Source organism: Quercus lobata, chromosome 10 (genome assembly GCF_001633185.2).
Source record: "Quercus lobata isolate SW786 chromosome 10, ValleyOak3.0 Primary Assembly, whole genome shotgun sequence".
NCBI lineage: Eukaryota > Viridiplantae > Streptophyta > Magnoliopsida > Fagales > Fagaceae > Quercus > Quercus lobata.
The window spans coordinates 41,173,456-41,195,001 of NC_044913.1; the positions used below are offsets into that span (position 1 = coordinate 41,173,456).

Below are 21,546 nucleotides of genomic sequence, written 5' to 3' on the forward strand. Positions count from 1 at the left end.
GTTGGAGTTTTTCTAATGGTTCAACTTTAGCCAACCCATGCCAATTCCTAGGTTTTCTATCCCACCTGATGCAGATTCCAAATAAGCGTAGGTGTTGATTTATTAATTTATCATATTTTTCAGTTTTGTTTCTCTTGCAAACTTCTTTAGAGAATTTTGTACTGCATCAGTTTTAGTATCAAACTTGTTCTACTTCAATAATAACAATAGGGATAGTAGCACTAGCAGCTATAGATATGGATGTTACAACTACCACCACAGCACAAGTCAACAAACTTGGAACAAACCCTTTTTTTTTTTTTTTTTGTTATTGTTGAAAGAATGACCAATAAACTTGGAATACATGATACAATTTACAAAAAGCCTAGAGGCATTTGCTGAAGAAATCTTGAATAAGAAATATTAGACAAAAATAGCACACCTGTGTTACTTTACAACTTAAGCCCATTTAACTGATTTCTTATTAACAAAAATGAATAATCAGGGATTTAGTGATACCCGTCATGGTCTTCTCATAACTTGAAAGGATGGTTAAATCCTTAAAGGATGATTCTTCTCTTGATGAATGCCACAAAAGATACTTTTCTGCCATTTGAATCTACCAGCAAAGGTTACTTCCATTCTAGAGCATTTCCATCTGAATAAAAAAAATGATTGGTGAACCGAGATGTATTTCTAAATGGGGTCGACTACGTAGTGTGATTATTCACATATTTTAAGTTATTTTCATGGCCCAAGTGAATGAACCATGAAGTAGACCAATAACTGCTATAACTATGAATATATGCATGCATATATGTATCAGTTATATTTATCAATGAATGTATGTCTAGATCTCACTAGTGGAATCCACAAGAACATTGGCAACAAGTTTTCAACACTACCTCATCTTTTTTTCCTTTGATTTCAGTAATGAATATTTAAGCTAGAATTGAACTGGGGAAAAAGTGTAGTAGGCTTTAATCATGTTGATGTGGTTTCAGAACACTCATTTACTACTTCATCAAGCAAGCTTCCAATATCCTTGCTTCCAACATAAACTGAATACAAGACAAGTGATTGGCATTACCTTTGCTTTTGAAGATCAAGCAAAGACATAGAAAAATGAAGTTTCCATGACACATGTTGTGATTTTATGTCTGGGGTGCTGCATCAAAGGAATGAAGAACTTGCTCCAACATCATTCTGGTGTGGACATCAAGAGGACTATCTGGTTTGTCTGAGTGAGTAATATTTAAGAGGTAGAGTTTCTTAGAGGCCACAAATACAGCTGAGAAGATCCTTTTCATCCCTCCCCTGGTGCTGTCAACCTTGTACTCAAACTCATACACTTGTGAGCCTCCCTGGCCAGATCTCTCCGCAACTGAAATCACCTCAGCATCATTTGTACTTTCCTATATGAGAAAAGGACTCATGACTGTTTGCCTTGAATTTCCTTATACAACAAGAGAACTGTTGAAAAAAAAAGAGAGAGAGAAGAGATGCAGCAAACTCAACCAAGCATAATTAAGCCATGACTCATAAAAAAACATCCAAGGACTATTACTGAGGTGGCACATGCTTGACTTTAATTGTTTCTCCAACTGAAACTTCCTATGTTCTGTTCTGACATTCAATCCGCCAATCAGTCATAGATAGCACTTTACACCCAAAAGCAGTCAAATGTAGATAACAGACCAGTGAAGCCTTTTGGGTCCCCAAAGTGGAATTGGTATAAAATAAGGGTTAATCATGCTCAAAAGAACATGGGTAAAATAAGTGAAAATATCTGGATTGATGAAAGAACCTAATGTAAACTTTCTGTCATAGAAGCTTTACTTGTCCCCTTCCACTTGTTTCAACTGATACTTGTAAAAGAAACATGATTTTGGATTGGTAAGTTACACAAGCATCCAATGGATCTTGAATCCATAACCTCACACTCTCCACCTAGAACTCATAAGGGAATGAGGTGCCAATTGAGCTAGAGCTCATTGGCTATGATAAAAACAATTAACCATTTCAAGTTATCCAAATGAAAGTTCTTCCTCTTATTTAAACCAACCATCTATTTAAAAATCCTTTCCATTCAAAAGTTGAAAATATTTACACCAAATAATCACTAGTGATTACATAATTTACATCCAAGCATGAAGCATAAAGTTATCTTGAAAGAATAAAGATATTTGCATTTGATGGCTCATTGAGATGGATAGAGCCATAGTGGTGCTTCAATTACCAACCAAAAGTTTTCACGCAACAAAAAAGATCAAGTTTACACACAGCAAAAAATATCAAGTTGTGTTTCAATCTTAAGCAGGCAGTGCAATTAGAGTTTTAAACCAAGATGAAAACATCTGGAACAACGAGGTGTTAATTAAGCGAGAAAAACACAGAAATATTAATTAACCTAGTGAAAAAGTGAAACAACAGCCAGAAGTGCTCGCACAAAACTAAAGCAAAGGTCTCCCTCTAATTATGAAAATATCTAATCTTTAAAAATGTGGTTTTACCCTTTTATTGCCCATCCTATTCTTTTTTTCATGTGTCCATTTGGATTTGCTTTTACCATTTCACTAAGAATCAACAAAGAACTTCATTCAATTTAAATCTCCTTTCTTCCACATTTGAAGCAATTACATACAATACCCACCAGAAAGCAGCATTTAAACAAAAAAAGTTACCTTGCGCCTTTCGGCCTGTATAAGCTTTTCGGCTACAAATTGAGGAGTCCCAAACTCTCCAAGGCTTGTAAGACGAACTGGGTTTACCACAACCCCAACATTGTTACTTCCCTTATTAGCCTCTTCAAACAGAACAGTTGCCCCTGCCTTATCAACCTATCCACACAAAACCAACCTCAATTATACAAACAACATTACTGAAAGTGTGTCTGTCTGTTGGTTTGTATGCTCATACTATAAATTACCAATTGTCCCAAAACTTAAGCTATTAGAAAATGATGAATTTAAGAGGCTTTGGGAACCTCTTGCTATGAAACCATAATAAATTACCAACCATTCCAAAAGCTTTAAGTTCTTAGAAAATTGCGAATTTAATAATTTAATCTAAGAAAGGTAGTACCTTGATCCAAGAAGAGGGTCTGAGGAGAGTGAAACCCTCCTTGGGATCTATGTACCTTTGGAGCTGCAATTCTTCAGCCAAAATGGGCTTTGTTGTCATGTTTGGCAAAAACCCATTTGAAAACAATGCAAGAATTACTAGGTTGAGGTTCCTCCTCTTGCTCAAAAAACCAAGTTGAGTTGCTTTGTGAGTGTTGTTATTATTAATATTCAAATTCAAATAATGAGTGCTATCTGAGCTGTGTTGTTGAGTTGATGAAAGAGAAGCTTTGGGCAATGAAACTGAGAAGAGGGTTCTGGGAGAAGACATCAATGTTGGACCATATCTATCATGTTTACAGAGATTGTGGTTGTGGTAATGGTTGAAGAGAGGGAACCAAATTTGCAAAGCCATTACTTTAACTCTACTCGTTCGTTGGAGATGATGAGGGCCTTTTTAACACGTTGTTGGGCCTGCCCACAGATTTCAGAAAAATGCTAGTAACAAAAAAAAACTTACATAATTTTTATCCCTGTGTGACAATAGCTGTGTAATAAAATTCTGGATCCACATGAGCTTACCATATTTTTTCTGTCACTCATAACCTGTCACATGAAAAATTGTGTAAGTTTTTTGTTCTAACATTGGTCAATTAAAAAAAAAATATTAGCCCTAATATGTACATACGCATAAATAGCATGTTGTGTAAATATACACGAGCATAGTTATTGTACATTTCAAATTTTCTTTCCTTTAAAAAAAATTTTCATATGTTTTTTGACGATGAAAGAAGAGAGTGATTGTGGTATGTGAAGAAACAGAAACAATTTAAAAAATTAAGAAAATTTAATATTTTAATAAAATAGAGTTTAAAATAGATAATATGTAGTGTGTTTTTTGAAAAGTGGTTAAGTAACATAGAACAAGTAGGTTCTTATACTAAAATAGAAAAAAAAATTTGCACGAACTGATATGAATGCTCTTATGTCTTTTATGGCTTTTGTGAGACAGTGGTTAAAGTGCATTAAAATGTGTTATTAAATAAAATTTTTATACATTTTAAAAAATAAAGTCGAACTATACGCATATATTAAAAAAGCACTCATAACCACAATGACTTATTAAAAAAAATTACTCCTCAAAGTAGTTTTAAAAAAAAAATGAATAATCAAAATGTTATATGTTCCAAGCTTCAAATCAAATTTCAATATTAACCAAAAAAAAAAAAAACCATGTTCCCTCTTAGCTTAACAATACCGGCCTAGCTCTTTTTATAGAGGTAAACGAAAAGAAAAATATCTTTTTATTTAACCATCGAAAGAAAAAAAAAATACAAAACAAAACACCAAAAACATTATATTTATTTGGCATAATCAATAGAAAAACAAATCCTATTAGAGTTCTCATTAAAAAAAAAAGAAGAAGAGAAGATACTTTACTCCCTAAACTATATACCCTTTTACACTTATCCTCATAAATTATGAAAATACACACTTATTTTCTTAAATTATTACCTGCGTAATACTTGCTTTCTTAACTATGAGATTGCATATACTTGCCTAAACTGTTACCCATGGAAATAAGTGTGCAATCTCATAATTTAGAGGGGTAAGTGTATAAAAGAATATAGTTTAGAAAGGTAAGTGTGTATTATTATAGTTTAAAATGTAAGTGTAAGAAAAATATAGTTTAGAGGGGTAAAGTATGATTTCCAAAAAAATAAAAAAATAAAATTGTATGACAATTTAGTTAAGGTAAATGAGTTCTCTAGTCTCTAGTAGATAATGCAGAACTCCTACTACAGCATGGAAACTCATCTCAATTCTTATCGTATATACTATTAATATAACTTTTTTTTTTTTTTGAGAAACTACTATTACTAATTTACTATAACTAACTAAGAGCATTAGCACTAGGAATTACAAATGCCAAAGAAAATATGGCATTTCAAGCCCACAAACCTCAGCATCTGGAATTGTAAAAGCCAACAATTGCAATTTTTTTTGCAATTGTTCTACAGTGCAATTCTACTATAACACAATTGCAAAAGAAAATATTAGGGTAAACTACGTTTTTGGTCTCTATCCTATACACCATATTTCAATTTAATCCCTAACCTTTCAATTGTATCAATTTGGTCTCTAACCTTTCAGTACACTGTCAATTTAGTCCTTACTGTTATCTTTTGGATGAAAATTGATGATATGTCTAATGGTCAAAATAAAAAAATTAGCTTCCGTTGATGTGACAATAAACTAAAATTTTATTTTGACCGATTGTCATGTCAGCAATTTTCATTCAAGATATAACGATAAGGGCTAAATTGACACGGCACTGAAAAGTTAGGGACCAAATTGACACAATTGAATGGTTAGGGACCAAATTGAAATATAGTACAAAGGATAAGGACCAAATATTCAGTTTACCCAAAATATTAATATTTTATCTAAATATCAGTTTTCTCTCTCATTCACACGTCTCTCATCTCTGTCTCTCCATTGTTGAAGCTTTACCAGACTGCAACCCATAACACAGCCAACCCAGCACCACAGATCAGACATCGAACCACCGCTGTAGCCAGACACCGAACCACCATCGCTACCCAGCAACCCAAGCAAAAAAAACCCAGCACCACAACCACAACCCATGGCCCATGGCCACACCGATGGTGACACCCATAACCCATGGCCAAATCGACGGCGACGCCATCGAGCACGATCAAACCCACAAATCTAACCCCCATAACCAACAAAAACCCACCGAGGCACAACCAACAAAAACCCATATCACGAATTCACGATTCATAACCCACAATCCACAACTGGAGCACAGACCCATGATCCACAACCGAGGCACAGACCCACGATCTCACAGGCACGAACCAAAGTATAATCAAACTCAGATAAGTAACATAGAAGTGAGACAGGAGAGAGAGAGAGAGAGAGAGAGAGAGAGAGAGAAAGAGAGAGAGGAATGAAAAAAATGAGAGAGGACGAATGAAAAAAATGTTTTTTATGTTTGCCTTCTGGACTTAAAAAATAATATTTTAATAAAATGGTAAAATAATAGAGTTTTAGGATGTTGGAATTGTAAAATGATATAGTATAAGTGATAAAGTGATTTTTTTTTTTTTTTTGAAACAGAAAAATAGAGTAAAATTGCAATTTTCAGGATGTTCTAACTTTTTTTTTTTTTTTTAATGAGGGGAGCGGATGCTCTAACTTAATTCAGCATTAAGTCATAATTACAAGTCCCTGACTTTTCGAAATTGATGGGTGGAGACCTATGCAGCGTGGGAAAACAAGTGTCACCCAATTCAAGTGGTAGTGGACCAAATTGTGAAGACAAAGAAAGTGAGAAACAGTTCGATTTCTCCAATGATTCTTTCTATTGTCAAAAACAAACACATCTTTATAATAATAATAAGGAATATAGACCCACAACCACAAACTCAACGAAATAACCTCTTCTCCTTTTGCCATAATCCGACCACCTTAAATGTTGCTGAAGAAATAATCAGATATTCAAAACGCCAACCAACCAAATGGCTTCTATGCTCATGCGTTTGCATTCTCACCCACTCTTCTTCTCTGTAAGTTCCAATACTTTCTTCTCTTTAATTTCCTCTAATCTTTACCATTCTGCTATATTTAAATAAATAAATAAAAAAAGATTTTTGTGAAAAATAATGAATATTGCTCATGAAGTTCATCTGTATTTTTGATTCACTCAGCTATTCTATTTTCCAAACCAAAGAGCAGCCAAAGGGTCCATTTGTATTTGCTTCAACAATAGTAGCGTAGGCATTTCTGGGTTTTGAAGGAGAATCATAACACTTCTAGTTAAGGATTTTTTTTTTTTTTTTTTTTTTTTTTTTTTGAGGTGGAGATGAGAGATGAGAAGGAAAGAGAATGATGTGTTGGTTCAAGTTTGGAAATGGGCACTGGAATTTATAAAATACTACTTCACATTTGATGAAATCATTGCTATAACCATAAGTTATAAGTGGAGACCCTTTTATCTTTCATCATTGTCAAATTATTTTGTATACAGCTCCAAAGAGAAGAATTTATTTAGGTGTATTTTAGATTGGTCTAGATTACATCAAATGTTGAGTATAGAAAAAAAATGTCAAAAAGGAATTGTACCAAATAGTTGAATTGAAAGCAAATAAGAACTCCATTCACAATCTTATGCGAACGTATCTGAGGAGTATATTGATAACTTTTAGTTCTCAAAAATAATGATTGGAGATTTTATTATAGTGGACAAATGAAATGTACATTCTGCAGAAGCTTCTTTGAATAAAATTTCATCAAAATTCATATATGCCTATCCATTTGAGTCTACAAGAAAAGTAGTCTGTACTGTTTGATATGTTATTTTGGCATCATTTCTCCATGAATCTGTTCAGTTGTGGATTGAATTTTTTTAATACTGAATTATTCACTTTGGATAAGCAGACCTCTAGAAGTGCAAGTGAAGTGCTGGGGAGAATTATGACAGGCAAGTATGCCCATGCCATCCATCAAATTCTTTAGCGTTATTAGATAAATTTCTTTCTTATGTTCTGTATAAATTTCTTTTTTATTTTTAGGTTTTCCTCAATCAAGTCACAGTAATTGGAAATCTCCAAGTAGAGGAAGAAGAGTCATTTTGTTTCAGGGCTCTATAAAGTCTGTTAAAACTTCATGCCGGATCTCATTTCCTGGGACCTCATCAGGGAGAGGAGAAAGAGCACCTTCAAACTTTTTGAGGGACAAGAAGTTGGTTCCTGATTCAGATCCTCCTAGCACTAGTGATATCAACCGTTTATATCAATTCTTTGATCAAAGGTCAATCTTAGATGTTCTCATATATAGTTATATTTTAAACTTCCAGGTTTCTTATGAAATTTATCTTATGAATCCTAGTGCTTAGTTTTTAGCTCTTTTTTTAATTGTTTTCTTGCCAGATTCTGTTTCATTGGTTATTTGCTATCGTGCAGTAACAAGCTCATGGTATTAACGGGGGCTGGAATCAGTACAGAATGTGGAATTCCTGATTATAGAAGGTTCTACCTCCTCTTTGGTTCTTGTAAGCTTATAAGATCCACAAATTTCTTGAAACTTTTCCCAAATTACTATTTCACATAAGCACACAGAACTAAAGGATGTTTCTACCTTTGTGTTTTATATGTTTCTAATAAAGACCTTTTAATGTTGCTGATGCAGCACCTAATATTGATCACATCAAGCATGTGCTCTTTGTTCATTGGCATATATAGACTCTACCCAAAACATTTTCAATTATTTTGCATAATTGTTTGTAATAGTTGATACTTCTTCTCAATTGTCTCATTGATCCAGTCAATCCGCATTTTCTTTTGACTATTGCTGTACCTTTCAAATCATATCAATTATCCATATGAATATCAAAGGTTTTATAGGCTTCCAATACTGTTTAATATGTGTACTCTTATATGATGTTTGTGGCCTATGCTGCATTTTGGTAGCTGGTTGTCATCAACAAAGAAAATGAATCTAGCTATCTCAGTTTTCATACAAATTTGTTCAGCAAGCCCCTGTTAGAGGTAGACTCACCTATTATCTCAATATTATTTTTTTCTCATTTGTGATTTTATCACAGGACAAAAAAATCACTCTTCTGTTAGATTGAATATACGTAACTGCATAAGCCTCTGGTTCATGTAATTATGCGGTTTAGCATTAACCCAAGTCCCAAGACAAATCTTATTGTGTTTAGCAAAAAAAAAAAAAAAAAAGAAAGACAAACGTTATTGTTATTATTATTATTTTTTTGGAGTGGGCTTTGGGTTGATTAAAGTGCTCTTGCGCTCAATATGTCACACTAAATATATTTTTAAGGCTTTGTGGTGGAATTAATCATACCTGTAAAGTGATGCTTCCTTTTAAAGTTTATCAAATGCCAAATCTTTTTTTTTTTCCTTATTTTCCCTAAATGGTAATATTTTTCTACTTTTTAAATAATATCGGCTTATTTGTTTATTTATTTATTTTTATCATGTTGCAGCCCCAATGGTGCTTATAGTTCTGGTTTCAAACCAATTACTCATCAGGTGATCTGAAGGCATGTGCTGTGATATTTATCCCCTATAGCAGTATGTTTTTTTTGTATTACGATTACCCCACAAAAGTATTTAGATATATTAGGAAAATGTTTTAGTGATTTCTGTAATATTTATATTTTTAAACTTTCTTCAATGCTTGAAGTAGGAGACGTAGGTCTTGATGTATCTTTTTATAAGGACAATTTATAGATCTAGAGTATACTTTCCTGTTCCCCAAGTACTGCAAAGCCTTTAGAAGGCATCTTTCTGATTCAGTAAAGGAGTAAAATAGATGAGTACTTTTTTTTTTTTTTTTTTAAACTTTTCTATATGTTTAGTTTTTTTTTTTTTGGTCTCCCCTCTTGCCTTGCTATCTCATTTTTTCTTTTCTGGTGCACTGCTCCCTTATTCATCTTGCTCTCTTTTTCTTGGTGTGATATTTCTCTATATCTCATCGCTTTCTATACCCCTAATCCTCTCGGATATACTCTCCTCTCTACTTTCTTGCTTTTCTTATATTCTGATCCGTTCCATCCCTCCAACCTGTTTCATCTTCTCTCTTAAATCCTCCCTTTTTATTTATTTTTATAAATCAATAGTTGGGAGGAGAAGGGATTTGAGCCTTGGATGTTTGTGTTGAAAACACCAAAAGGCGCCAGTTTTGCTACAATTTTCTTGGCATTAAATCTTCTTCTTCTTAATTTCTTTCCCTCTATATATTCAGCTGCAAGTTGTCACAGCCTAAATCAATTTTTAATAAGGAGGGATCACACATTTAATTTTGAAGGTTTATTGAAAAGAGCAAGACTAAATAGGGAGGCTTAGTAGCATATAAGTTATATTTGGATAAATTTAATATTATTCAGAACTCAATGAACATGCTAAGAACATGAAAATAATCATCTATTCAAACCAATGGCCCCAATAATTTGGCATATTTTCATTAGTTACTACTTCCTCAATTCCATAATGAGTGCTCAATTCACATTTTTTTTTTGTCCCATAATATATTTCCATTCCAACTATCAAGGAATTTCTTTCCCACAATACATCTAATGCATGTCTCTCAATTTATGTGTTGATTAATCTTAATAGGAAAAAATTGGAAAGTTATACAAAAAGATTGTTTTATTTTTTCTTCTGTTTTTTATTAAATTTGTGCATGTTCCAACTGGGTCACTCATTATGTGACAAAGGGAGTATTAATTTGGATTATGATACTGGTATCTTATGTTTTATAGTGACTATTTCCAATTCCTTTCTAAAGACATGCCGTTGTTTTTAAGATTGAGTGGAGGAAGAAGAAGAGTTAAAATTAATTCACAAAACATTGACGCAGTTGATCAAAGCTCTGAATGTTCATCTTGTAAATTACTGCTGTTTGTGTTTCTAAATATCAAGTTTTTTTAAGTTAGTATTGTGAATTTCTCAACAGGAGTTTCTCCGATCAAGTCGGGCCCGCAGGCGGTATTGGGCAAGGAGTTATGCTGGATGGAGACGATTTACTGCAGCACAGCCTGGTGCAGCTCATATTGCTTTAGCATCTCTAGAGAAAGCTGGCCGGATAAAATTTATGATTACACAAAACGTTGACAGGTAACTAGCAGTTGTATGTCCTTTTCTTTCAAATGTGTAACTCTACTTGTGTCAGGAGCAAAGCCAATGGGATTAATTTTATCATTTATTCTGTTTCAGGCTGCATCATCGTGCTGGTAGCAACCCACTTGAACTACATGGGACTGTGTATACTGTAGTTTGTCTAGACTGTGGATTTTCTTTTTGTCGGAATTATTTTCAAGATCAAGTGAAGGAGCTCAATCCAAAGGTTAGTTTGGTTAATTTTGAGTAATTTATTCTTCCTGGAGTCGCAACAATCTAGGCTTCTCATATCACATAATTGGTTACTTTCACATTGTCACCTTTTTTGGCTCAGAACGTTGTCATCTTCTCTTTATGCTTAAGAAGGAGATTTATGAGTGAGCCTTAATCTATGTCCAATGGAAGGCTGTGTTCTTCTGAGAAGAATTCAATGCTATATTCACGATCTAAAAATATAATTGTAGGCAAGATCTATCCTTTTGCATTGTAAATATAGATTTTCTGGCCTTCTAATTTATGAATCCTTTAACTGTCTGTCTATGCCTGGAAAATAAAATCTAATGTTTCATCTGGCCACAAACCCTTGTTTTCTTTCTCTTATATTATTTGGGATGCATGACTGATTAGCAAGATTTCAATTTTTACTGCAGTGGGCGGCAGCAATTGAAAGTTTTGATTATGGAAACCCTGGTTCGGACAAGAGTTTTGGCATGAAGCAAAGACCTGATGGTGATATTGAAATTGACGAAAAGTTTTGGGAAGAGGATTTTCATATCCCTACTTGCCAAAAATGCAATGGTGTCCTCAAACCTGATGTAAGATTTTTTTTGCTTTTATAAAATTAAAAGTTTTCAGTCTACATTTTCTGAAAGCACTCATAATTTAACAGAAGTAGGATCATGAATGTGGCCCTCAGGTGCATATCCATGTGACAAGCTGGCAAAGGCACCATCACACAACTATAATGGAATTGACTGGGTCTGGTCATTATAGTTATTGTTAGTTAAAAAAAAAAATGAATTAAGAAGTTAGAAAGATCCAAAAGCAGTTTTCAACTTCAGAAAAATGGCCTAGATCTTCATGCTAGAAAATAAGTATTTGATACTGTTTATTCCCTTCAAATGAGCACACGTCCCCTTTAAGCTATGGAAAAGTTCTTATATATTTTATGTACAAATAAAGGGGAGATTGCATCTTGAGTATGCATTGTAGGTCTATAAATTTATTTAAATTGTTTGAAGGCTGGGTGATTACATTACATGCAATAAAATAAGGGCCATTTTTTCCATTTTTCTTTTTTGTGTTGTTCAATTTTTTTTTTTTTTTTTTTTTTTTTGGGTACTGCTCATTTGCACCCAGCAGTTATACACACATTTCATAACTTTTCTTAAGTACATTGGAAACTCAATTAAGGTGGTCTTTTTGATACTTCTGTTTTACGTGGTAACTTTGAAGGTTATTTTCTTTGGTGATAATGTTCCCAAGGATAGAGCTGATAAGGCAATGGAAGCTGCAAAAGGATGTGATGCATTTCTTGTGTTAGGATCATCTATGATGACCATGTCTGCTTTCCGGCTTCTCAGGTACATATTTATTTTGTACACACATGTTTCACATTGAAGTGAGCGAAAAGTTTAATATTACATAGGCAATGCTTGCTGCATACCTCTACATAAGGAAGTATCTTTTCTCTATTGTGCTTGGTCTATCCTAATTAGTAAGCAAAACCTGCAGCATATAAAATTGAATAAAGGACCACTGTCAAGAAGAGAGTGAGCAATGATATATGAATTAACAGCACATATCATAGTTTAGCAGTTGCAAATGTATTTTCACAAGAATTAAATACACAAAATTTATGATTATTTTCTATTCGAATTGTTGGGATTAAGTCAATGCTGTTGATGCATCCTCCGTTGTGCAGTTATGTCTGTTTTACTTGTGCATATTAAAAATTGAATTTACTTAAGCTTGTACTAGTTTGTGGCTAAAGCTCAAACTGCAGAGTTATTTTAGCCTGCATGTGTTTCAAAGATTATATTGACATTGCAGGAGGGATGAATGGTTTTTAATATCAATGTTTATTTGGGCTAGAGTAAATATACAGTTTGATGTCTGAATAAGTCGTTTCCATGTACATATATGTTATAATCACTTCTTGATATCCTGTATAGCTCAGATTAATTAAGTACTAGAAGACTTGTTTGATTTTAGTATCAAGATTCTGATTTAGAAAGCAATAAAGCTGATAGAGAAGGAGCCACCCACACATTTTTCTCTTAGTATTTTATTCTTTAGCTGAAAGGCTTTTAACATTGAATTCCACAGAGCTGCTCATGAGGCAGGTGCAGCTACTGCAATTGTGAACGTGGGTGTAACTCGGGCTGATGATATTGTGCCCTTGAAGATCAATGCCCGATTAGGAGAGGTATAGTTTCTTGAGATCATCTTGGCCTCCAGTTCTGCACACTGTTATTGGCTTTATCAGTGCTTACTTTCCTTGTATTGTTACAGATCTTGCCAAGAGTGCTTGACATGGGATCTCTCAGTATCCCTGCTCTCCTTTGATTATACTTGGAATGACGCACCTTTGAATCATAAATATAATTTTCGTCTAATGGTGATTTCGATGGTTGTTGGGCACCACATGGACTTGGAATGGTTTCAGCAAATTACTAATATTAATTGCAATTTTTAAGTTATTCTTTTATCATTCTTAACACAGGTGACTTCTATTTGAAGGATGGTTATCTGACTTAATGAGCCATTTAAATGGGATAATGTTTTCATTTCCTTAGCATTCAGAAATGATGCAGGACACAGCCACCCTCCCATGAATTTACAAGTTCAGTTGACAGAGATGAGCCTTAAGATTTTAAAGGCTACATCAAGATACTGGGAATTACAGGTTTATTAACACCTCTTTTGGTCAAAATATATTGCCTACAGCCTGAAAATTTATACAATTCTTGGGTAAAGAAAGGAAGAAAGTATTGATAATTGATCTGTAAGCCTCTTATGTCTTAAGGTTGGTCTAGGGTGGAGAAGATTGAAGTGAAAAGTTTTTTGTAATGAGAGCATTGAAAAGCATCTCTATCTCTGCTTTAGAACATTGAAAAAAATAATATTTGTTAGTTTGCTGGTTTAGATTTTTATTGGGACGAGGAAGATTTATTAAAAAAAATCAGAATTCTTGGTCATGTCAGATAGGGAGCCCTCTTCAAGCAGTTTTTATGTTGAAGTTACAATTTGCCTTCTGTAAAGGGTTAAATACACCATTTTATGTGTGGATATATAGTGACTTCTTTTTATTTTCCTTGTATGTGTGTGTTTTTTAAGTAGGTAATAAATGATTTAATTAACGAATAGAAGAACCTCAAATGCAAGAGTCCACTGAAAATTTAAGGGATTCATAGATTCTTCACCATTTTTTTATTCATCATATTTCACGGAAAACCGGCACTATATATATCACTTGATATGGATATTTGTTGTTTTGGCACACGAGTAAACTATCCTAAGCCTTGGTTAATAAGATTCCAATAGAAAAAAAATTGTAGGCAGGCAAAATTTTTAGGAATTATTTGTAAAAATCAGTAGCAATAATTGACAACATTGTCTGCGCTAGAGCCACCGTGTTGAATACGAAGCTCGTCAGAAATTATCCTCATTATTCCAATAAAAAAAAAGTTGCTGTCATCTACCTCCCATTCTACACTCTATTGATTTGCCGTGCCAAACCCGAGTGGTTTTTGGTCTTCCAAGACTTCAGCCACAGGTCTAAAAGGCCACTTTCATGGGTCTTTAGTCTTCTCACTTCAAAACCAAAGATTAATCATCAATAAAGTAAACTATCCTAAGCCTTGGTTAATAAAAATGTCTGTTTGGATATAACTTATTTTGCTGAAAATTGAAAACACTGTAGTAAAAATTTTTTAAATGTGTAAATGGTACCGTAAGATCCATTTTTTTTTTTTTTTTTTTTTCTGAATAAAGTGATTATTAGTCCCGTAAATAGTATATAAACAGTAAACCGGTTTAAATAGTGCACTTTGTCTCCAAAAAGCAGAAAACGCGTGCATAAAAATAAAAAAATAAAAAAAACGCGCCAACGCAGGCATTTTCAGCTATCCAACTATTTGTAAAAATCAGTAGCAATGACAGACAACATTGCCTACGCTAGAGCCACCGTGTTGAATACGAAGCTCGTCAGAAATTATCCTCATTATTCCAATCAAAGCAAAGTTGCTGTCATCTACCTCCCATTCTACACTCTGTTGATTTGCCGTGCCAAACCCGAGTGGTTTTTGGTCTTCCAAGACTTCAGCCACAAGTCTAAAAGGCCAATTTCATGGGTCTTTAGTCTTCACACTCCAAAACCAAAGATTACTCATCAATAAAGTACACTATCCTAAGCCTCAGTTAATAAGATTCCAATAGAAAAAAATAAAAAAATAAAAAATAAAAAAATTGTAGGCGGGCAAAATGTTTAGGAATGATTTGTAAAATCAGCAGCAATGAATGACAACAACTCAACAACATTGTGTACGGAACCACGGTAGGTGATAATTCTGTTCAATATGAAATTCGTCAGAAATGAATGATGAGGTCCAATTTTTTCTTGAACATCATGGCCTTACTACCATTATTCCAATTGAAGCGAAGTTGCGTTCATCTACCATTCTACCTCCCATTCTACACTCTGTTGACTGCCGTGCCAAACCCGAGTGGTTTTTGGTCTTCCAAGACTTGAGCCACAGCTCAAAAATGCTATATGTAAATTCCAAAGCTAGAGATTAATATCATCACCTCTTCTATTCTTGATTGTATGAGTGTTTTCTTATTACAACCTCCCAATGAAAATTCCATTCTTTTCATGGTTCTTTTTTATACCAATATGCTCACTTTTTATCAACTTTCCTGTCTTTGTGGTGTCTGGCCAATGTCGTGGTGATCAGCAATCCTATTTGCTCGATATGAAGAAAAACCTCATGTTCAACACAACTAGGTCCACAAAACTGGTGCATTGGAATGAAAGTACTGACTGCTGTTCGTGGGAAGGGGTCACCTGCAACGGGGGACTTGTTGTTGGCCTCAACTTGGTCAACGAATCAATCTATGACGGACTTGACAATTCAAGTAGCCTTTTCTGCTTGCAGTATCTCCAAAACCTGAATTTGGCTTACAACGAACTCGATTCTCCAATTCCTCCAGAGTTTGGAAATCTGACGAATTTAAGGTTTTTAAACCTGTCACATGCTGGCTTTGGGGAGCAGATTCCCATTGAGATTTCACGTCTCACAAGGTTGGTTTCTCTCGATTTGTCTACCTTTTATCTGAAACTTGAGAACCCAGATTTAGCTTCGTTAGTTCACAACCTTACGTGGCTTACGGAACTTTATCTGGATGGTGTAGATATATCATCTCAAGGGAATGAGTGGTGTCACGCCGTATCTTCTTCGCTCCCAAATCTAAGGGTGTTGAGCATGTCAGATTGTAATCTTCAGGGGCCTCCGGATTCCTCCTTACTCAAGCTTCAGTCTCTCTCAATTATTCATCTCAATTATAACAATTTTTCTGCCCCAGTTCCAGAATTTTTTTCCTATTTCAGAAATTTAACATCCTTGTGTCTCAGTAACTGTGGATTGAATGGACAATTTCCGAAAAAGATCTTCCAGTTTCCAACATTGGAGACGATTGACTTATCATTTAATGAACTTGGCGGTTCTTTGCCTGAATTTCATCCAAATGGTTCTCTTCAGTCACTGGTGCTTACCAATACAACCTTTTCAGGGACACTTCCTGATTCTATTGGCAACCTTAAAAGGTTGTCCAAAATAGATCTCTCAGGGTGCAACTTCTCTGGATCTATCCCAAATTCCATGGTAAATCTTACTCAATTGGTTCATTTGGACTTATCATCAAACAGCTTCACTGGATCTATCCTAAATTCCATGGCAAATCTTACTCAATTGGTTCATTTGGACTTATCATCAAACAGCTTCACTGGATCTATCCTAAATTCCATTGCAAATCTTATTCAATTGGTTTATCTGGACTTATCATCAAACAGTTTCACTGGATCAATCCCAAACTCCATGGCAAATCTTACCCGATTGTCTGATTTGGACTTTTCATCAAACAATTTCATTGGATCTATCCCAAACTTCATGGCAAATCTTACTGAATTGGCTTATTTTAGAATGTCATCAAACAGCTTCATCGGACCAATTCCATCATTCAACATGGCAAAGAATCTGCACATGATAGATCTTTCTGATAATCATTTGACAGGTCAGTTTACTTTCACTCACTGGAAAGAGCTTCCAAGTCTGGTGTTCCTTAATTTGTCCAATAACAAATTGTCTGGTCAAATCCATGAATTTTCCAATTCTTCTCTCCCGATGGTATGGCTTGATTTGAGTAGCAACTATTTGGAAGGGCCCATACCCACTTCTATTGGTAAACTCCAAAGTCTTGGGACCCTATTATTTTCTTCAAATAACTTTAATGGCTCCTTTCAACTGAATGTGTTTCTTCAGCAGTTGACAAATCTTATTGAGCTTGATCTTTCCGACAATAGCTTGTTGATTGAATATAATGGAACGAATTCTTCATTAACCCCCTTTCCCCTTATTAAGTCATTGCGATTGGCTTCTCTCAAGTTAAAAACATTTCCTAGTTTCTTGAGAAACCAAACCAGTTTACTAATTTTAGACCTTTCTAGAAACCAGATACATGGAGAGATACCAAACTGGATTTGGGAACTTGATCTTACACATTTAAATCTCTCATATAACTACCTTGAAGGACCTCTACCCAGTCTTTCATCATTTGGTATACTAGACCTTCGGTCCAACCAATTCCAAGGGCAACTCCCAACTCCCCTACCATCTTGTTCGTATTTGGACTTGTCATTGAATAATTTTAGCTCTGTTATACCAATTGACATTGGTAACTCTCTTTCTAACACTGGTTTCTTGTATCTTTCAAGCAATAAACTCAATGGGCATATCCCTGAAGCAATATGCAATGCTACATCTCTTTATTTTTTAGATCTGTCTAATAATTCCTTGAGTGGCACAATTCCCCACTGCCTCATTGCAATGAGTGAAACTCTAAAGGTTCTAAATCTAAGGAGAAACAACCTCACTGGCAAAATATCAGATGTATTTCCAAGCAATTGTAGGTTACAAACTTTGAGTCTCAATAGAAACCTACTAGAAGGGATGGTACCAAATTCTCTTGCCAATTGCACAAATTTGGAGTTATTGGACATTGGGAACAACCGGATACAAGATGAGTTCCCATGTCACTTGAAAGACATATCCAGTTTGCGCGTCCTTATCTTGAGATCAAACAAATTTTATGGTTCTGTTGGTTGTGGAGGGCTGAATGCAACTTGGTTGATACTTCAAATTGTAGACCTTGCTTCAAACGACTTTAGTGGTAAGTTATCAATAAAATCCTTCGCTAACTCAAAGGCAATGATAGCTAATAATGAAGTCCAATCAGAGCTCAATTACCTCCATTCTGTGGTTAGAATAGAAACGATTTTAATGCAGATAGTCTCTGGAAGGTTATTCATTGAAATGAATTATCAAGATGCTATAGCAATTTTCATTAAGGGTCTAGAGAGGGAGTTGGTGAAGATTTCGACTCTTGTCACTTTAATTGACCTTTCATGCAACAATCTTGATGGGCCAATACCAGAAGAAATAGAAGTACTTAAATCGTTGTATGTTCTCAACTTGTCACACAATGCTTTCACAGGCCGAATCCCACCATCTCTAGGAAAATTAAGTAAACTTGAGTCATTGGACTTGTCAAACAACAAGCTTACCGGTGGGATACCTATGCAACTTGCAGATAGTCTCACTTTCCTATCAGTCTTAAACCTTTCATTTAATCAATTGGTTGGGCCAATTCCATATATCAAGCAATTTGCAACATTTTCAGAAGATTCCTATGAAGGGAACAAAGGATTATGTGGGCAACCTTTGAAGGCAGAATGTGGATCTGCAGACAGAAGACCGCCAGCTCCATTTGAAGATATTCACTCAAAATCTGGGCCTTTGATTGACTGGAATTACCTGTGTGTTGAACTGGGATTTGTTTTTGGCTTTGGGATGGTCATTGGGCCGCTTGTGCTTTGGAAGAGGTGGAGGATACGGTATTACAAACACGCTGATGACATTTTTTTCAGGATCTTTCCTCAGCTGTACTTTAGGTGGGAAAAAAACCATCAAGTCCAACGACATAGGATTCGAATGCAGAGGCACTAATGTTTATTGGATGCGAGCTTTGTCAGGTAAAATGCTCGAACTATTTCATATTCGCATTGAACATTATTGAAAAATTATATCAAACGAACACATTTTCATACACAATTACTAATTGTCAATTAGCTATAAATTTTATCATGCAAATGGACATATATAGATGTAGCAAGTGATTGAGCTCGAGTTTATGAAAAATAATTATTTCATGTCTATTTGCAAGATAAAATTTTATCATGAAATAATTATTTTTTTATGATTGATATATGATAAGTTGTGATTGTAATAACTACTCTTTTGTATGAGTCCATTACTAACCCAACCTATGTGTGCGTTTGGTAAAAATTATTTTTGCCCACTTATTTTACTATTCAGCTTATTTTTTGTACTATTATGGGTTCCATTGCACTTTTTAGTACTATTCATGGGTCTCACTATATTATTTCAGCTAACTTTTATCTTTATCTATAGTTTTTTCAGAAAAAAATTTCAATTTCAGCAAAATAAGCGGATCCCAAACAGACCCTATATCAGCACCAATTAGAACATATTACTTTAGAAGTTGTGAAAAAAAAAAAAAATCATGAAATTTTATTTTCTAGACTTAAATTTTTTTTTTAGAAGAATTTTTCTAGACTTAATTGGTACAGGGTAAAATAGCCTTTCTCCCCTGCTTTTCCTCCTAGATGCTTTGGGAAGTGTATGATTAGAGTAACTGCATCAGTGCTTCTAAATTTTTTTGTCTATTTTACAAAAAGAACTTACTTTTTCTATTTTATATCATCATTTTTACAAAACACCCACATCAGTTTATATATTCTGAACAATTATTTCAATAAAATATTCATTCTATTGCATTTTTTATTATTTTAGGACTATGGCAAGAAGATAGAGAAAAGAGAGAAGTAAAGCAAATTAATAAAATAATTTATACAAAGTTACTATAATCGTGTATATTTACACAGTTACTATAGCTCATTTCTATATTTGCATAATTATAGACAAGTTGATGTGAGAGCTTTTCATGTCATATTGTGTAAATTTTATCACTCTATATATATATATATATATATTTTTTTTTTTTTATTGATGCAAGTGCTTACATATTCAAATGTACGTTTGTGGAAGAAATAGGGCTCTTCAGACATCAAATGACTAATTATCCAGGTTTAGCAGTATTAATTTATAAATAAATATATGACACAATTTTTTTTTTTTTTTTAATTTTTAAAAAGGGGCTCCTATGGACATTTAACCCATCATTTTGATAAGAAGTTCATTTTTTTTTTTTCCCATTTTAATTATGGCATGCTTCTTGATTTGCAGTGGTCAGTGGAAGTTTTACTCCTCTCGAGCAATTTCGTCACCTTGATGTTCCATGACATCAACAGAAAGGTTGCTTAGCTCTGTAACATGTGATGCAGAATAACGTGTTGGAGTTGTTAATTATCCTTAATTTAATAATTTTTCATGCAACAGCTTTTTATTTATTACCTTTATGGCTTTATTAGTATTGTTGTTAAAGTAAGGGACATGAGATTGTATAGTATGCAATGAATTTTCTGAAGTTGGGGTGCTTGTCCATGTTTTCATCTTTTGATGCAAAGTACTGGTCTTCAATAAGCTCCATTGGCAAGTCATGTCTGTTGCTTGCACTGTTTACTTTTTTTTTTTTGACGAAAGAAGGTACACTGTTTACTTGATATGTTAATTATTCTCTATTTTATTGGGTGAATTTCACTTCTTCTTTTTCTTGGTCTGCTTTGGCTCCTAATCTTGAGCCCGCTTTTCTTGGAAACTTGCCTTTTTCTTGGGGTCCTTGCCTTTTCAAATACTAAAGGAGTTAGGCCTTGCCCTTTTTTGCGTCAAGAATTCCAAAAAAGTTTTGAACTAATTCACTAAAAATAAAATATTCTCATAATTATCTATTCATAAAACATGCCTTTTGAATTCTATAAACTAAGAATTGTGGGAGGAAAAGGGTAGAAATTAAGGAGTAGCAATTAGGGGTGTTCATGAAACGGCTTGGACCACAGCTAAACCAACCAAAATCACCCTCAAAATGGAGTAACCACACCGTGCTGCAGGTGGAGATGAAAAAACCGCACAACACCATGCGGTGCGGTGCGGTTTGCGGTTCATCATTAAGAAAATTACACAACCGCACCCATATATATATATATATGTGTGTGTGTGTGTTTGTGTGTTTTATTTTATATTCAATATTATTTTGTAAAATTTTAATATGTTAAATATATTTAGTATATATTTGTAATATATATGAAAACCGACCAAAATGCACTGCATCACACAGTGTCTGCTCTATGAAAGTGCAGTGTCTTGAGGGTTTTGGGAAAATTGCACCATGCAGTGCCCCATACAGTCATGTTTGTACCCCTGCATTATTTAGCTGATAGGTTAATTATTCTTCATTTTAGAGGTAATAGATATTTTAATGAAAGGTTTTAATTGTGCAGTTAAGTGGGTTTTGTATCTTTTTCTTGACACGAAATTCTTCCTTCTAGTCTAATATGTTGTCTCATACATAAATCTTTG

General features: G+C 34.2%; 3 protein-coding genes across 6 annotated transcripts; 2 read left to right on the forward strand and 1 right to left on the reverse strand.

The window, feature by feature from the left end:
• Nucleotides 1–279: 279 nt before the first annotated feature.
• Nucleotides 280–3,499, reverse strand: LOC115963923 (psbP domain-containing protein 2, chloroplastic-like). Of its 2 annotated transcripts, XM_031083167.1 has the most exons (4): nt 3,064–3,493; nt 2,664–2,819; nt 1,070–1,394; nt 290–637 (listed from the first exon to the last, which is right to left on the reverse strand). In XM_031083167.1, exons 1-3 carry the CDS (start codon nt 3,454–3,456, stop codon nt 1,134–1,136), a joined length of 810 nt encoding a protein of 269 aa, XP_030939027.1. In that variant the 5' UTR covers nt 3,457–3,493; the 3' UTR covers nt 290–637; nt 1,070–1,133. The 2 variants fall into 2 exon arrangements, with proteins under 2 accessions (XP_030939028.1, XP_030939027.1); XM_031083168.1 differs by lacking the exon at nt 1,070–1,394 and having other exon boundaries at nt 280–637; nt 3,064–3,499.
• Nucleotides 3,500–6,362: 2,863 nt separating this feature from the next.
• LOC115963922 (NAD-dependent protein deacylase SRT2-like) lies at nt 6,363–14,022 on the forward strand. Its single transcript, XM_031083166.1, has 11 exons — nt 6,363–6,634; nt 7,506–7,548; nt 7,640–7,877; nt 8,030–8,095; nt 9,076–9,121; nt 10,548–10,708; nt 10,808–10,937; nt 11,362–11,526; nt 12,167–12,294; nt 13,040–13,139; nt 13,226–14,022. The coding sequence occupies exons 1-11, from the start codon at nt 6,587–6,589 to the stop codon at nt 13,277–13,279; spliced, it is 1,179 nt and encodes a 392-aa protein (XP_030939026.1). The 5' UTR covers nt 6,363–6,586; the 3' UTR covers nt 13,280–14,022.
• A 1,089-nt stretch (nt 14,023–15,111) lies between these two features.
• On the forward strand, nt 15,112–20,568 carry LOC115963921 (receptor-like protein 7). 3 transcript variants are annotated; one of them, XM_031083164.1, is made up of 4 exons: nt 15,112–15,487; nt 15,670–16,596; nt 16,669–19,022; nt 20,317–20,568. In XM_031083164.1, exons 1-3 carry the CDS (start codon nt 15,308–15,310, stop codon nt 18,994–18,996), a joined length of 3,435 nt encoding a protein of 1,144 aa, XP_030939024.1. In that variant the 5' UTR covers nt 15,112–15,307; the 3' UTR covers nt 18,997–19,022; nt 20,317–20,568. The 3 variants fall into 3 exon arrangements, with proteins under 3 accessions (XP_030939024.1, XP_030939023.1, XP_030939025.1); XM_031083163.1 differs by having other exon boundaries at nt 15,670–19,022; XM_031083165.1 differs by lacking the exon at nt 15,112–15,487 and having other exon boundaries at nt 15,888–16,016; nt 16,127–19,022.
• The last annotated feature ends 978 nt before the right edge of the window (nt 20,569–21,546 follow it).

What these genes read in the sequence shown, in the direction of transcription:
- LOC115963923 (XM_031083167.1), bottom strand. Translation starts at nt 3,456, where the DNA reads ATGGCTTTGCAAATTTGGTTCCCTCTCTTCAACCATTACCACAACCAC. An exon ending in GACCCTCTTCTTGGATCAAG is followed by an intron (nt 2,820 to 3,063) that starts GTACTACCTTTC and finishes TTGTGTGGATAG; the next exon opens with GTTGATAAGGCAGGGGCAAC. An exon ending in TACAGGCCGAAAGGCGCAAG is followed by an intron (nt 1,395 to 2,663) that starts GTAACTTTTTTT and finishes TTTCTCATATAG; the next exon opens with GAAAGTACAAATGATGCTGA.
- LOC115963922 (XM_031083166.1), top strand. Translation starts at nt 6,587, where the DNA reads ATGGCTTCTATGCTCATGCGTTTGCATTCTCACCCACTCTTCTTCTCT. An exon ending in GGAATTCCTGATTATAGAAG is followed by an intron (nt 8,096 to 9,075) that starts GTTCTACCTCCT and finishes ATCATGTTGCAG; the next exon opens with CCCCAATGGTGCTTATAGTT. An exon ending in TCAATGCCCGATTAGGAGAG is followed by an intron (nt 13,140 to 13,225) that starts GTATAGTTTCTT and finishes GTATTGTTACAG; the next exon opens with ATCTTGCCAAGAGTGCTTGA.
- LOC115963921 (XM_031083163.1), top strand. Translation starts at nt 15,308, where the DNA reads ATGAATGATGAGGTCCAATTTTTTCTTGAACATCATGGCCTTACTACC. An exon ending in ACAGCTCAAAAATGCTATAT is followed by an intron (nt 15,488 to 15,669) that starts GTAAATTCCAAA and finishes CGTGGTGATCAG; the next exon opens with CAATCCTATTTGCTCGATAT.